Source organism: Geotrypetes seraphini, chromosome 3 (assembly GCF_902459505.1).
Source record: "Geotrypetes seraphini chromosome 3, aGeoSer1.1, whole genome shotgun sequence".
NCBI lineage: Eukaryota > Metazoa > Chordata > Amphibia > Gymnophiona > Dermophiidae > Geotrypetes > Geotrypetes seraphini.
The window spans coordinates 184,146,922-184,163,881 of NC_047086.1; the positions used below are offsets into that span (position 1 = coordinate 184,146,922).

At 44.7% G+C, this 16,960-nt stretch overlaps 1 protein-coding gene across 1 annotated transcript in view; it reads left to right on the forward strand.

The window, feature by feature from the left end:
• The window catches only part of LOC117357233 (NACHT, LRR and PYD domains-containing protein 3-like), a 104,148-nt gene that overhangs the window by 14,240 nt on the left and 72,948 nt on the right, over positions 1–16,960 (forward strand). The window contains exon 3 of the mRNA XM_033937605.1: positions 11,273–11,305. Within this exon, the coding sequence (XP_033793496.1) occupies positions 11,273–11,305 (33 nt within the window). The remainder of the gene's footprint in view (positions 1–11,272; positions 11,306–16,960) is intronic.

Genomic DNA, 16,960 nt, shown 5'->3' on the forward strand with positions numbered 1-16,960 from the left:
AGCATCCCCGCACAAGCAAACTGCAGGGAAATCAGACGACGAGACGTCAGCCATAATGGCCGAGCTTCGCGGCATTTGAGAGCTCCTTACTGATACCAAACAGGACATCTCGGAGATTAAGGAGGACCTCACCAACCTGAAAGGGGAATTCACCAAGGTACTCTCTCGCATTGACGTCTAAGAAACTAAAGCCGCGGCGACTGATGAATCGCTGAAAATACTCCGCCGCCAGACAGCACGTGTTGCTATGCTAGAGCGTGCGCTGGAGGACGCTGACAACAAGGCCCGACGTAATGGCTTCCGTATGCTTGGCCTGGCTGAGGGAAGGGAAGCGTGCGATATTGTGGAATTCCTGGGTGCCCTGCTACCGCAGATTCTTAAACTAAATGATACTCACAAACTGGAGTTTGACAACGCGTATCGAGTGCCTCATCAGCGACACCAGACATCCAGGTTCCCCAGGCCGATTGTGGTAACCATGTTGCGCCACAGCCAGACCATGCTGCTCATGCAGCATGCGAAAATGCATGGCCCGATTGTGTTTGAAGGTACCAAATTACTTTTTGTACCGGATTTAGCAAAGGAGACTACTAAAAGACGCAAGCAGTTCCTGGCATATAGACCTAAATTGAAAGATATTGGTACAAAGTTTGGTGTCCTCTTCCCAGCTCGCATGAGGGTTACCTATAACAACAAAACCACAGACTACACCGACCCTGCTGTCCTGGCTGAGTTCCTTGAATCTGTGCAGCCTTCCTCTATTGATAAGACCTGAACTATGAACATGAAGTAATGCTTCTGGTATTTCTCATATGGTTTCATACCTGTATTTGAGCCAGGTTCTTTTTTTAGGCTTCTTATAGTGATGTTTATTTTCTCATGCATGTTTTATCTCTCTGGCAGCAGATTCACTGGTCTACCTGTGCCACTCACTTACCCACAGATTATGTTAGCTCGTTTGCTAACTTTTCACATTGATACAGACTGTGTACAGTTTTACATTTTATCTTCACAGGGTCTCATCATCGCTGATTTACCTTTGTGTACCCGTACTTATATTATTGTATGCACTTTATTTCTTATGCTTTTTGAATTTTATTCTGTTTTCACATGTCCATAACTTGCCTATCTCTCAACGTCAAGGGCCTAAATAACCCGGTAAAAAGAACCAAGATTTTGAGATACATTGAAAAATTTTCTTCAGATATTATCCTGTTACAAGAGACTCACCTCTCTGCAGCTAAGTCCACTAAATTAGTGTTGAAGGGTTTTTACCCAGTATTATTCTCTGCTGCTGTAAATAAAAAAGGAGGTGTTGTCACCTTTTTGCGGAGACGTACTGACTTTGCTATCACCTCTCATACTAATGATATTGGGGGCAGATGGTTGGCTGTTCATATGTCTATTAATAATTTTCCGATCAGTGTTATTAACATCTATGCACCGAATGTGGATCATCCGCCATTCTTTGATGACATTGCTGATTTGATTACTTCTTCCTGTGGCTCATATTATATTTTGGTGGGTGATTTTAATCTGATCCTGAATCCTCTCCTGGACAGGAAGTCGACTGTTCCCTACCGTAAATCAAGGTCCTGGTTTAAGATGCAAGACATGTTGGAACAACTGAAACTTGGTGACCCGTGGAGAACTCTGCATTCCAATGACTTGGATTACACCTTCTACTCTGCCCCGCACGCCTCTTACTCGCGTATTGATTTTTTTCTACTCAGCTATAATTTGATGGCTAAAGTAGATGCTGCCACCATTGGAGAGATAGCAGTGTCGGACCATGCTCCAATTTTCTTGTCCCTCAATGACATGGGTACCAGACCCAACAGGAGTGTATGGCGTTTTAACTCCTGTTTACTGTCTGATGAACAATTTATATCTACCATGCAGTGCCACACCAAAGAATTCTTTGAGCTCAACACTGTGGATGCCAAGCTGGACTACCATCTGGGATTGTTTCAAGGCATATATTAGAGGGCTGATAATTTCGTACACTGCTGCCAAGAAAAAGAAACTCCTGGAAAGTGAGATTGCTCTTCAGAAGAAATTGAGAGATGCAGAAGATCTTCATAAATCTCATCCTCATGCCCTCACATCTTTGAATTCTTTAAGGGCTTTGAGATTTGAGTATAACTTATTGCTCAGTTCTTCTGCTGCCAAAGAAGTATTCATGAAGTCAGCTTATTATTATGCCAACATCAATAAATGTGGACATCAATTAGCGGAATATGTTAAAATAAAATCAGAAAAAACCATGATTCCGGCTATTCAGGACGATGCCAGATTGATGTGGCTCAATAATGCCGATATTTGTTCTCAATTTCACCAATTTTACACCAAGCTCTACGCATCTGAAACTCCGGATACATCTTCTATAGAACCATTCTTAGCTGCACTGCCCCATGATACTCTTTCTGATGTACAAAATGCAACTCTCTCATCACCACTGGCGGATGCTCATATCCGTGAAGCTTTACTTTCCATGGCCAAAAAGAAAGCTCCAGGGCCGGATGGCCTCCCTGTTAAATTTTATCTTGCTTTCCAGGACCTGCTTATCCCTATTCTATTACAGCTATATACTCACCTCATTGACTCTGGTCTAGTCCAAGGAACATTCACCGAAGCAACGATTATAGTTTTACTGAAACCAGATAAAAATCCTCTCAGTGTCAAAAACTACCGGCCTCTATCTTTGATCAATATTGATGCGAAGATCTTTGCTAAAATCTTAGCCATCAGGTTACAGTCTGTACTTTCTACAATCATTCACCCGGATCAAAGTGGCTTCATGAGTGGTCGTCTTTCATCAGATAACACTAGACTGTTTGCACATATTATTCTTCAAGCTCAACAATCAACTTCTCCTCTTGCTGCGGTAGCCTTGGACGCAGAAAAGGCATTTGATCGTATGGAGTGGTCCTTCATTTTTGCAGTATTGAAATGGTTTGGGTGTACGGATACGTTCATTTCCATGGTGAAAGTTCTATATACGTGTCCTACCACCTCTATACGTATCAATGACTCGAATTCAACTTCTTTTCAGCCTACTCGAGGTAAAAGGCAGGGGTGCCCTCTTTCCCCACTTCTTTTCAACCTTGCACTTGAACCACTACTCATTGCTATTAGAACTGATCCCTCCATCCATGGATTCTGCCACGGTGATTTTCAAGTGAAACTGTCTGCTTATGCTGACGACGTGCTATTGTATACAGACCCAACTTCCTTACCGTATATTTTTCTTTTGCTGGATAAATATTCTCGAGTATCCGGCTACAAGCTCAACATCTCCAAGACCGAGATCTTACCCTTGCATGGCTCGATAGATCCTGAATTTCTTCGAAGCCTTAACCTGCAACCAGTATCACAAAAACTGAGATATTTAGGTATCTTTTTTGGTGCATCTTTAGAAGATACCGGGAAATATAATTCAGATTTACTGTTCCAGATTGCCACTTCTCTGACGGAACGCTGGTCCCCTCTTAAACTATCTTGGTGGGGGAGACTTGATACCATCAAAATGATTTTGACTCCCAAACTTAACTATATTCTCTCCATGATTCCCTTCTTATTGGATACTAAAGTATATACTAAGTTAGAATCAATACTGGTTTCGTTCTTGTGGCAGAAAAAGCCTCCTCGTATCGCATTGAAAAAACTCAAAGCTGCTAAAGAACATGGTGGTGTAAATTTTCCAAGTTACCATGATTACCATCTAGCTTTCCTTGCTCGTCAGGGATCGAAATGGCTGCTTGAATCTCCTCTTGAACATCCTCCATCTTGGCTATCTCTTGAGTTAAGCTTATATTCAGCAAACCATTTGAAACATGTATCGTTCATGGCACCTAACCATATAACTAATAACAACATCATTTTTTCTTCCACCAGTAATGCGCTACGTGCAGTTGACAGTTGTGCTGATATATGTTGGAATTCGACCCTCCACTCTTCTATATGGAACAATCCACTTATCAAGATTCAAGGTCAATACATGGAGTGGAAATCATGGATAAAGAAGGATATCTGGTCCATTGATCATGTGACGGTGAATTCTAAACTAATGTCATTTTCTTGTCTTGCCTCTACATATCAGTTACCTGTTACTCATCAATTCCGCTGGCTCCAGCTCTATCACTGTTTATCGTTGTATTTAAAGATTCATCCCTTGTCTTCATTGGCCCCTTCTATATCACAGTGGTGTGTGAAATTCAGTGGCGCCAGGAAAGAAGCATCTTCCTGGTACCGAATACTTCGTGACCATCATTTTCCAGCCTGCCTACCTCTTCATACTTCCTGGGAGGATGCTGCACATACCTCATTTAATTCTGCCACATGGAATCTGATATGGGTCTCTGCAAGAAAATCTCTTAAAGCATCAGCCATGGCCCAGCAAATGTTTTTTCTCCTTCATAGGGCCTACTGGACCCCCCCATAAGCTTTCCCTAACTGGTAACAAACTTTCTAATAAATGTTGGTCTTGTGCTGTGGAGGTTGGAACATTTGCCCACATGTTTTATTACTGCCCAAATGTTTATGCGTTTTGGTCCAAAGTGTGGGTTATTATATGTAACTATTTACCTATTATATCTCCTCATTCATATGCTGCGGTGATTTTTGGTGCCTATGCTTTACCTGAGGATTTAGATAAGTATCATTATCCCAGGAGAAGCAGGCAGCATATTCTTTACGCATGGGTGACGTCACCGACGGAGCCCACGGTACGGACCTTTTTACTAGAAAGTTCTAGTTGGCCGCACCGCGCGTGCGCGAGTGCCTTCCCGCCCGACGGAGGAGAGCGTGGTCCCCAGTTTCTTCGTTTCCGCGGAGCGAAGAAGACGTGCGTTTTTCAACTCCGATTGAAATCCTCTTTTTGCCTTCCCGCTCGCGTTCTTTTTTCGTTTTATTTACCTTCGGGTTCTTTTTTATTTCATTTCCAAAAAAAAAAAAAAAAAAAATTTTCTTTTTGTTTCGTTTTTTGTCTTTGCCCCGGCGGGGCCTGTTGTCACGATCCAGGCCTCGGGGTTTGATTTTGCGGAGGCCGTGTTTCCATTCATGCCCCCGCAGCCCGGTTTTAAGAAGTGCCAGCGGTGTGCACGCCCGATCTCCCTCACTGACCCACACAATTGGTGTTTACAGTGTTTGGGACCGGAGCATCGGGCGGACTCGTGCACCCGCTGTGCCACTCTTAAAAAACGCACTTTGAAGAATCGCCAAATCCAGCAAAGTCTGCTGTTCGGCACCGGCCCGACTATGGACTCGACTTCTTCAACTGCGGCACCATCGAAGTCGGCACCGACCACCTCGACACCGCCTGACATTACATCGGCGCCACCGGCGCCAGGTAAGCCGGCTAAGAAGCCTTCCACCCTTGAGCGCCCTCCCACCTCGGTGGCGACACCGGCTCTTTCGGCTCCACGCCGAACTAAAAAGCGCTCCGCTCCGATATCGGTGAGTGCCTCGTCATCGGCCCCCTCATCGCCGGAGCGTAGAGCGGCACCCATGGAACCAAAGCAGAAAAAAGTGGTTCCGGTGCCACCCCTGGATGACCGCATTGCGGCCATCCTCCAGGATAAGTTGCAGGAACAACTCCAAAAGCAACTTAAACAGCTCTTGCCCTCGATCCTGGCACCGCTGCTTTCGGTACCAGACCGGCCCGAGCCCCACACCGTCCAACCGGTATCCACGCCATCGGTACCTATGGACCCCTCCATGCCCATTCTCTCGGCACCGCATATCCAGGCCCATGCCGAGGCCGTCGCTCTGACGACATCCGATCCTCCTCGGGACCGAGCGGAACACCGGTCTTCCCGCGAACCTGACCTACACCGTTCTTCCCGGGACCGAGACAGACACAGGTCTTCATCCCCCGGTACCGTCTCGGTACGCTCAGGCAAGTCTCGGTCTAAAGCTCATCATACCGAGCCTTCCACTCCAGTCTCTCGGCACGCACACACCGATGTCAGAGACCCGGACCTCTGGGAGGAATCTCCCCTCGGTACCGAGGAGGATGCATCGTCGTCGGACGAAGAGCCCTCGGCCCCCGATACCACATCTAAACCTGAGCAATCTTCTTTTTCAAAATTCCTCAGGGAGTTATCGGGGGCCTTATCTTTGCCTCTGGAATCTGATTCCAAGAAGTCACAAGCTTTCCTGGAGGCATTAGATTTCGATCAACCTCCTAAGGAGTTCCTGAAGTTACCCGTGCATGACATCCTACGGGAAACTTTTTATAAAAATTGGGAAAATCCATTAACTGTCCCTGGGGCACCCCGTAAACTGGATAGCCTTTACAGGGTTATCCCAATCCCGGGATTTGATAAACCCCAGCTGCCCCATGAATCTCTCCTGGTTGAGTCCACTTTAAAAAAGACTCAAGGCTCCAGTGTATATGCCTCTACCCCTCCTGGCAGGGAGGGAAAAACTATGGACAAGTTTGGCAAGCGGCTCTACCAGAATGCCATGCTTGCCAACAGGGCAAACAATTACTCTTTCCACTTTTCATTCTACCTGAAACATCTGGTAATGCAACTCTCCGCCATGCAAAAGTACATGCCAGAGCACAAGGTTCCACTATTCCAGCAGCACATCTCCAGCCTGCTTCAACTTAGAAAATTTATGGTGCGCTCCATCTATGACTCCTTTGAGCTCACCTCTCGTGCATCTGCCATCGCTGTGGCCATGCGCCGCCTGGCCTGGCTCAGGGTCTCTGATCTGGATGTCAACCATCAGGACCGACTAGCCAACGCCCCATGTATGGGAGACGAATTGTTCGGAGAGTCTCTGGATACCACCACACAAAAACTCTCCGCCCATGAGACCAGATGGGATACTCTCATTAAACCAAAGAAGAAGGCCCCTCCTGCTCGGCCTTACAAACCACAGTCTTCATACCAGCGCAGGTTCTCCGCTAGGCCGCTTAACCCGCCTTCACAGCAACCTAGGCGGGCTCGCCAACAACACCACAACCAGGCTCGTGCACAGTCTAATCAACCTGCCAAGCCTCTTCCTCCTGCCAAACCTTCTCAGCCCTTTTGACTCCTCTCTCCAGGGCTTAGCCAGTCTTCCACCCTCATTGCCTCTCCCTCAACCAATCGGAGGCAGGCTCCACATTTTTCTCAGCCGTTGGGAGGTCATCACATCGGACCAGTGGGTCCTCAACATCATCCGCCACGGCTACTCTCTCAACTTCCAGACTCTTCCACCAGACAATCCTCCCGTAGAGTCTGCTTCTCTTCCAACTCAAACCCCCCTCCTCCTGAGGGAGGTCCAATCCCTCCTTCTCCTCAATGCCATCGAAGAAGTACCTCTGGAACAAAGGGGCCGGGGATTCTACTCCCGTTACTTTCTGGTTCCAAAAAAGACAGGAGACCTACGTCCCATTCTCGATCTCAGGGACCTCAACAAATGTCTTGTCAAGGAGAAGTTCAGAATGCTCTCCCTTGCCACGCTTTACCCTCATCTCTCTCAGAACGACTGGCTATGTTCCCTGGACCTCAAAGAGGCCTACACTCACATACCAATCAATCCAGCTTCACGTCGCTTCCTAAGATTCCAGGTGCACCTTCGCCATTATCAGTACAAAGTGCTACCTTTTGGCCTCGCTTCATCACCCAGGGTGTTCACCAAATGCCTCATTGTGGCGGCGGCCTTCCTCAGGTCTCACAACCTCCAGGTGTTTCCCTACTTGGACGATTGGTTGGTGAAAGCACCTACGTCTCCGCTTGTGCTACAAGCCACTCATCATACCATCTCTCTCCTCCACCTCCTGGGGTTCGAGATCAACTACCCCAAGTCGCATCTGCTTCCCACGCAGCGCCTTCAGTTCATTGGAGCAGTTCTCGACACCACACTAATGAGGGCGTTTCTCCCCTCCGACCGTCAGCGGAACCTGCTCCGCCTGTGTCGTCAGGTGCTCCTTCATCACTCCATTTCTGCCAGACAGATGATGGTCCTCCTGGGCCACATGGCCTCGACGGTGCATGTGCTTCCCCTGGCACGACTCCACCTCAGGACACCTCAATGGACTCTGGCCAACCAATGGTCGCAGACCTCGAATCTTCTTTCTCATCCCATCTCTGTGACATCGTCTCTTCAGCAATCTCTACAATGGTGGTTGAACTCCTCAAATCTTTCCAGGGGCCTTCTTTTTCATCTGCCCCCGCATTCCATGACCATCACCACGGATGCCTCCCCTTATGCATGGGGAGCTCACCTGGGAGACCTACGCACCCAAGGTCTTTGGACCCCGCAGGAGCGTCTTCATCACATCAATTTCCTGGAACTACGAGCCATGTTCTATGCTCTCAAGGCCTTCCAGCACCTTCTTTGCCCTCAGGTTCTGCTCCTGTGCACGGACAACCAAGTTGCCATGTACTACATCAACAAACAGGGCGGCACCGGATCTCGCCTCCTTTGTCAGGAGGCTCTTCGCATTTGGACCTGGGCCACGGCCCGCAGTCTCTTCCTCAAGGCTGTCTACATCCAGGGCGAACAGAACTCCCTGGCCGACAATCTCAGCCGCATCCTTCAACCTCACGAGTGGACTTTGGACCCTCCCACGCTCCACTCCATCTTTGCTCGCTGGGGCACTCCGCAGGTGGACCTATTCGCAGCTCCTCACAACCATCAGCTGCCCCAGTTCTGCTCCAGACTCTTCTCTCCTCATCGTCTGGCCCCGGATGCATTCCTTCTCGACTGGACGGATCGGTTCCTCTATGCCTTTCCTCCTCTACCTCTGATGTTGCGGACTTTATCCAAACTCCGCAGGGACGGAGCCACCATGATCCTCATAGCTCCCCGGTGGCCTCGTCAACACTGGTTCTCCCTCCTGCTTCAGCTCAGCTCCAGGGATCCCATTCCTCTGCCTGTGTTTCCTACTCTACTTACACAGCAACGTCAGTCTCTACTACATCCCAATCTGTCTTCGCTCCACCTGACAGCTTGGTTTCTCTCGGGCTGACCTCTTCAGGAAATCTGTCTCAGCCTGTCCGTCTCATTTTGGACGCCTCCAGGAAACCGACCACCCTCCAATGTTACCATCAGAAGTGGACCAGGTTCTCCTCTTGGTGCCTCCGTCATCATCACAATCCCACCTCTTTAGCGGTGGAAACTGTTCTGGACTACTTGCTCTCCCTGTCCAATGCAGGCCTCAAGTCTACCTCTATCAGAGTCCATCTCAGTGCCACCACGGCATTTCATGAACCTGTCTTAGGAAAACCTCTCACGGCTCACCCTCTGGTTTCCCGATTCATGAGGGGCCTCTTCAACATCAAACCACCTCTGAAGCCTCCTCCGGTCGTCTGGGACCTGAATGTGGTTTTATCTGCCCTCATGAAACCTCCCTTTGAGCCGCTTGCCACAACTTCGCTCAAATTTCTGACATGGAAGGTTCTTTTCCTCATTGCCATCACCTCTGCCAGGAGGGTTAGTGAGCTTCATGCACTGGTTGCCGATCCACCGTTCACTATTTTTCACCATGACAAGGTGGTTCTGCGCACCCATCCAAAGTTCCTTCCAAAGGTGGTCTCAGCTTTTCACCTCAACCAGTCCATTGTGTTGCCTGTTTTCTTCCCGAAACCTCATTCACATCCCGGAGAACAGGCATTGCACAGTCTTGACTGCAAGCGTGCCCTGGCTTACTATCTTGATCGTACAAGGGCTCACCGCTTGTCCCCTCAGCTCTTCCTTACCTTCGACCCGAATCGTTTGGGTCGACCGGTCTCTAAACGGACGCTATCCAACTGGCTTGCAGCTTGCATCGCGTTCTGTTACGCTCGGGCCGGTCTGTCACTAGACGGTGCTGTCACGGCCCACAGGGTAAGAGCTATGGCCGCTTCTGTTGCTTTCCTCCGTTCCACACCCATTGAGGAAATCTGCAAGGCGGCCACCTGGTCCTCAGTTCACACATTCACTACTCACTACTGTCTGGATGCTTTCTCCAGACGGGATGGGCACTTCGGCCAATCTGTACTTCAGAATTTATTTTCCTAATGGCCAACCATCCCTCCTCCCTCTTTGTTAGCTTGGAGGTCACCCATGCGTAAAGAATATGCTGCCTGCTTGTCCTGGGATAAAGCACAGTTACTTACCGTAACAGGTGTTATCCAGGGACAGCAGGCAGATATTCTTACGTCCCACCCTCCTCCCCGGGTTGGCTTCTTAGCTGGCTTATACTAACTGGGGACCACGCTCTCCTCCGTCGGGCGGGAAGGCACTCGCGCACGCGCGGTGCGGCCAACTAGAACTTTCTAGTAAAAAGGTCCGTACTGTGGGCTCCGTCGGTGACGTCACCCATGCGTAAAGAATATCTGCCTGCTGTCCCTGGATAACACCTGTTACGGTAAGTAACTGTGCTATCTAGACTGTTGTGTAGTTTACTACAACTTGCACATAAATCTATCCTGTCCAACTGGAAAGACTCTGCATATCTAAGTGTAACCTTCTGGTGGAACCTAGTGTGTCTCTACACTAAATTTGAAAGGGTAGCTGCTGAGAAAATTAACTCATTGACTGCCTTTAACAAGATTTGGGCTCCTATTGTTGATTTGTGTATATGTATTGCTTTGTATATCTCCTTCCTTTATTTTTGGCTCATAGATATTCCCTGTGATAAATGATGTATATTTATAGATATTGTCATGGTTCTGTATCATGGTGTATTTTTTTCTTGTTCTCTTTTCATCCATTGTTTTTTGACAAAATTTAATAAAACATATTGAACACAAAAAAAAAGGATGGGGTGGGTGTGCACTGGAACTTTTCCTGCTTTTATATCAACAAACTTTGGACAACATTCTAATACAGGGAACAATTTCAATAGCCATGTACCCAGATGTTATCAATTTACAAGGGCAAACAAGCTTTCTGAAAATTGTGCCCCCCCTCTGCACCTTAACCCAGCTAAAAGTATGCAGGGGGAGAGAGGAGGATCCATAATGACAGAAAATTGAATAGCATTCCCAAGGGAGTACTTTGCAACCACATAGGTGGTTTGAAAATTGCCCCCAAAAACGTGAAAGAAAAAGATTGGAGAATTTTTCCCTTCCAGAAGCTCAAGGCTAAACATCAAGTAGATTGAGTCTTTAGCATGAGGACAAACCAGCTTGATGCTCAGACTGAACTGGAAAAGGCAGAGAGAGTCAGACAGACCTGGTTATAACGCAGTAAGATGTCATTACTAAATGACAGTGTCATTAGTAATTTACCTGAAATCTCATCATCTAGATTTCTGATGCCTGATTTTCTTCATTCTCATCTCTTTCAGGTACTGTCGAGGATCTCAAAAAGCCCAAACCTGGTAAATATTTCTCAAAGCTAGACTATGATTTTTCATAAAGTTGATTAGGAACAGTGGTCTCAAACTCAAACCCTTTGCAGGGCCACACTTTGTATTTGTAGGTACTTGGAGGGCCGCAGAAAAAAAAATAGTTAATGTCTTATTAAAGAAATAACAATTTTGCATGTGGTAAAACTCTTTATAGTTTATAAATCTTTCCTTTTACCTAAGTCTTAATAATAATATTGTAATTTATAGCTAAAGAGACGTATGATCAAGAAACTGTTTTATTTTACTTATATGATTATGATAAACAAACCGAGGGCCTCAAAATAGTACCTGGCGGGCCGCATGTGGCCCCCGGGCCACGAGTTTGAGACCACTGGATTAGGAGGAAGTCACACACTCCTTGCAGTACTTTTTGATGCTACAGCCTTATGTGGGAGCTCCACAGTTTCTATTGGAAGCACTGGTACTACAGCTGTATGAGAGGCTGCTGAAAAGTTCTCAGCCCAACCAAGAAGAGAATGATGTGGAGCTGTGAAGCTTACAAGTTATTCCACACTTATCTTGACACTTTTCGTTTCATATCATTAAAACAAAAAAGTGTCAAGAAAAGTGTGGAATAATTTGAAAGTTTCACGGCTCCACATCATTCTCTTCTTGGTTGTGCTGAGAACTTTTCAGCGGTCCCACGTATATGAAGGTCCCTCACTGTGTAGTATACTCATATGTGAGAGTCTGTCATGTGTAGTATAACTGTACATTTGCTCATTGCCATATGTACACACTGAAGAGTGAAATTGCTTCAGGAGGAATTGCTTCAAGTGAAATTGCTTCAAGCCTGTCCAGGAGGAATATTTTCACTGAGGCCCCAATGCACAAAATGTTTCCTTACTTGCAAGGAAGCTGTCCAGCTGATACTGGAAAAGGTTCTCCATGGATCCTAGAAGCCACCAAAAATCCTATGGATTATAATGAGCAGTCCATGTAATGCACAGCATAAAAAAAAAAAAAAAAACCACAAGTTGTTTAGTGACCTAACTTTAACGGTAATGTCAGGATCTGAGCTGTCGTAGCATCATTTTCCTGCCAGTGACTGAGTGCTTATTGGCTCAGGCACTGACAGGAAAGCAGGGCTTAAAAACTCAAATCCCTCACTCCCCTCCCCAGCAATTACAAAAAAAAAAAAGTAAAAGGCCCCTGATCCTTCCATCCCTTCGATCCACCCCAGCCGTCCAGAGCCCCCCTCCTTGATGCTGGGACCGATCCACACCACACACCCCTGATGCCCTCAAACTTAAAAAAAAAAATCAGCAGGAGGGTTGCCCACTCCTTGCCACAGGTGTCCTTACCCCATGCAAGAACACACCAACAACACCCTAACCCCTCTCCATACCTTATAATTGAAGTTCAGCAGGAGGGCTGCATACTCCCTCCTGCCGGTAGACCTGCCTCTTCAAAATGGTGGGCCTTCCCCTTCCTAGTGCTTTCTGGGAAGGTGCCTGTGCCAATCAGGGCCTTAGAGCCATCCTTCTCAGAAGAGGTAGGACTGTCATTTTGAAGAGGCGGCCCCAGAATCAGAAGGGAGTGGGCATTCCTTCTGCTTATTGTCAGAGTAAGGTGGAGGTTCATGGGGAGGCCTGGACCTTCATCAGAAGGGAGTGGGCATTCTGATTTTTTTTTTTTTTTTTTTTTTTTAAGGACAGGGGTGTCAGGGGGCTCGTGGCATTGGGGGGGCTCGTGGCATTGGGGGGTCTCACGGCATCAGGGAGGCTCGGCGGAAGGAGGGATGTCCTTGCTTTTTGTTTAGTTTAGTGTAATTTTATTTTATTTTTTTAAATGGGAGCAGCTGTTGTGCATGTGTTGTGTGCACACACAACACACGCAGCAGCTACATTTTTGGCACCAATTAGTTGGTGCAGGAGGGATGCTGAGTGCAGTGCATCACAAGGAGAGCTCATTAGAATACTAGTGAGCTCCTTGTAATGCATTTGCATTGGGTTCTCAGTGGTTGCTATGATGATCGGTAGCAAACATGGAGAACCCTATTGTACATCAGCTGGAGAGCTTCTGTGACAGTAAGACTGCCCCAGAAAGCTTTTCTGCATTGGTGCCACGGACTCTTGTTTTCAGGCAACTTTGCCAAAACATGGCCACGTCAAGTCATGCTTTTTCAACAGAAGTATTTTATGAATATCTTGGGACTCCTGGGACCTGTTGTTTTGGACTTCACTTTTTTTTCGCTGGGTTACTAATCACTTGTAAATTTAGATGTACCTAAGGTTACCAAATGACTTCAGGGAAAGGAGGACTGAAAGAGACATCTGGGTTTTACTTCCAAAGAAAGCAATGGAAGTAAAACCCAGATGTCTCAATCCATCTTCCTTTTTCTGGAGCCATATGGTAACCCTAGGTCCAACTAAATTTACAAGTGGTTAGTAACCCAGTGAAAAAAAAGTGAGGAGCCTTATGGTAACCCTAAGTGTATTATGATGTAATGTGTGATCCATATGGTTTAAGGAGAAAAATATTTATAAGGAAAAGTTCCAGTTTGTAAGCTCTTGTGGTTCTCAAACAGTTAAAGAGCTCCAGAAATAGTCTTTTAGTTTGAAAACAGGCCTGAGTGGTAGAGTGGCTGAGTGGTAGAGCTGCTACCATAGCAACCTGAGGTTATGGGGTTGAATCTCAGCGCTGCTCCTTGTGATGCTTGGCAAGTCACTTAATCCTCCATTGCCGGAGGTACAAAATAAGTACCTGTATATATGTAAACTGCTTTGAACGTGTAACCACAAAAAGGCAGTGTACAAGTCCCATTCCCTTTACAAGAAAGAAAAAAAGCTTTCAGTGCTGTGGAAGCCATCATGGCTTTCTCCTGGTTTCCATTCTTTTGGGATTCACCTCATTTAACACACCTGAGGTGGCAGTGTTTTGGCATTCCAGCCTTCTCACTTCCCAGAACTCAACCTCAAAGCACTATTGAAGTACTGAGGAGTGCGGCAGGAAATGTGTGTCCATGAGATGACATGATAGCACTGAGGAGTACAACAAGGACTGTGTGACAGGCACTGAGATATTGTCTATAGTCAAGAAAGAAGAACGCATACATTGAGTTTAACCCCAAGCAGAACAAACACTGGAAAACTGCTTTCAGCTTCTTTTTTTTTTTAATCTTTTATTCATTTTTAAACTTTCAACAAGTACATAATAAGACCATCATATTCACTTTAATATAACTTATTAATCTTACATATATTGAAATCATAATACTATTTCTCCCTCCCTCCATTATATTCTTATAATTTCAGATAATTTAAAATTAATCCCACCCTCCCCCACCCTATGCGTCAATAAATAAAGGGGAAGAAATAAATTATTAATTATAAACAACCCTTACAATAATTTGTTAATGGCTCTCAAACATCAGTGAATTTTTTATAACGTCCCTGCTGAATAGCTAATATCCTCTCTATTTTGAAAATATGACATAGTGAATTCCACCCAAAACTGTAACTTAATCTATCATAATTTTTCCAATTTCTTGTAATTTGTTGAATGGCAACTCCTGTCATTATAAGTAAAAGTTTATTATTTTTGGAGGAAATTTGACTCTTTTTCCTCATTGATATACTAAATAATATCGTATCGTATGAAAGTGCTACTGGGTTCTCAAGTAATTTATTAATTTGACTCCAAATAGATTTCCAAAAATTATAAATTAGAGGACAAAAAAACAATAAATGATCCAATGTACCATCTTCAAGATGACAGTGCCAACATCTATTAGACTTAGAGCTATCTAATTTTTGTAAACGTACTGGGGTCCAAAATGCTCTATGTAACAGAAAAAACCAAGTTTGCCTCATAGATGCAGACACTGTACATCTCATTCTCCAAGACCAAATTCGTGGCCATTGAGACGCATTAATTTGATGCTTAATCTCAATGCTCCAAATGTCTCGTAGACCAGTTTTTGGTTTTTTATTCATAAATCCAGATATTAATTTGTACCAATGAGTAGCCTGTTGTCCCAGAAAGTCCACCTGAAAACACAGGAAAGGCAAACTGTACTTATCACTAAGATTTTTCCATTCAGGGAACCCTTACTGAATGGCATGCTTCAATTGCAACCATTTATAGTTTTGTGAATTATTAAGATCAAATTTATATTGCAATTGTGAAAAATCAAGCAACTTACCATTAGAAATAACATCATCCAAAGTACGAATACCTGCCTTCATCCAATATTTCCAGATGACCTTATATCCGCCAGTTTTAATCTTGGAGTTTAGCCATATGGTCTGATATGTTGATTTAAATATTGAAATAGGCTGTTAAATCATTAACATGTCTTAATGTTTTCCATGTATCTACTAATATTTTGTGATCCTTATATAACCTAGGCATTTTAATACTAATGACATGACTTAATCTCAAAGGAAACATGAGTTGCCATTCTAATGTTAACCAGTCTGGAAATTCTTTCATGAGCTCAGGGAGGATCCAATACATACCCTGATGCATAATATAGGCTTGATGGTACCTATAAAAATTGGGAAAATTTACCCCACCCTCCGCAATTGGCTTTTGAAAAGATACCATAGCAATTCTTGGAGATTTCCCAAGCCAAATAAATTTTGTTAGAATACTATTTAATTTTTTATAAAAGGACCTCTGAAAATAAATTGGTAACATACTCATTTGACAAACTACAGGCAAAATCATCATTTTTACAGTTTGAACTCTCCCCCACCAAGACAGATGTATTGGATTCCATTGTTCACACATCTCTGTAACTTTTGTCAATAAAGATTTTTCATTTACTTTCATCGTTTCTTCTATTGTATTTTGAATCCGAATTCCTAAATATTTTATGCTTTCATCTTTCCATATAAATGAAAACGAATCAAATAAACCTCTTTGACAATGAATATTTAAAGGAAGACTCTCTGATTTATTCCAATTTATTTTATATCCTGATATTTACCCAAATTTATTTGTCAATTCTAATAAGTGTGGAATGGTAGATTCTGGATTCCTCAAATGTAGCAAAATATCATCCGCATATCCTGAAACTTTATATTCCCGATCTGTATAGGGAATACCCTGAATCTCCCTTGATTGTTGTTTAGCCAATAATAAGGGTTCCAATACAATATCAAACAACAAAGGAGACAACGGACATCCTTGTCTAACTCCCCTTCACAGTCCAAAACTTTCTGAAAAATTATTATTAATATACAATTTAGCAGAAGGGGAACTATACAAGGATTGAATCATTTGTATGAAACCTGAACCAATTCCAAACCACTGCATTGTTTGGTACATGAATGTCCACTCCACGCGATCAAAAGCTTTCTCAGCATCAAGTGATACAGAGAAAGCTGGGTCTTTTAAATTTTTTGATATATTTAACATATGAAAAGCCAGTCTGGTGTTATTAGAAGAATGCCTTTGAGCAACGAACCCTGTCTGATGCTTCAAAAAGAAATTTAAAAAACAGATAGAAATCCCTTACTAGTAACCAGAAGGGTCTGTAAGGGTTTTCTGTCTGCTTTAGACATTTATTTTTGAAGCTGAAAGCAGTTTTTGCCGTGTGTATTCTGCTTGGGCTTAACCTCGATGTATGTGTTCTTCTTTCTTGAACATAGACCCTATCACAGTGCCTGTCACACA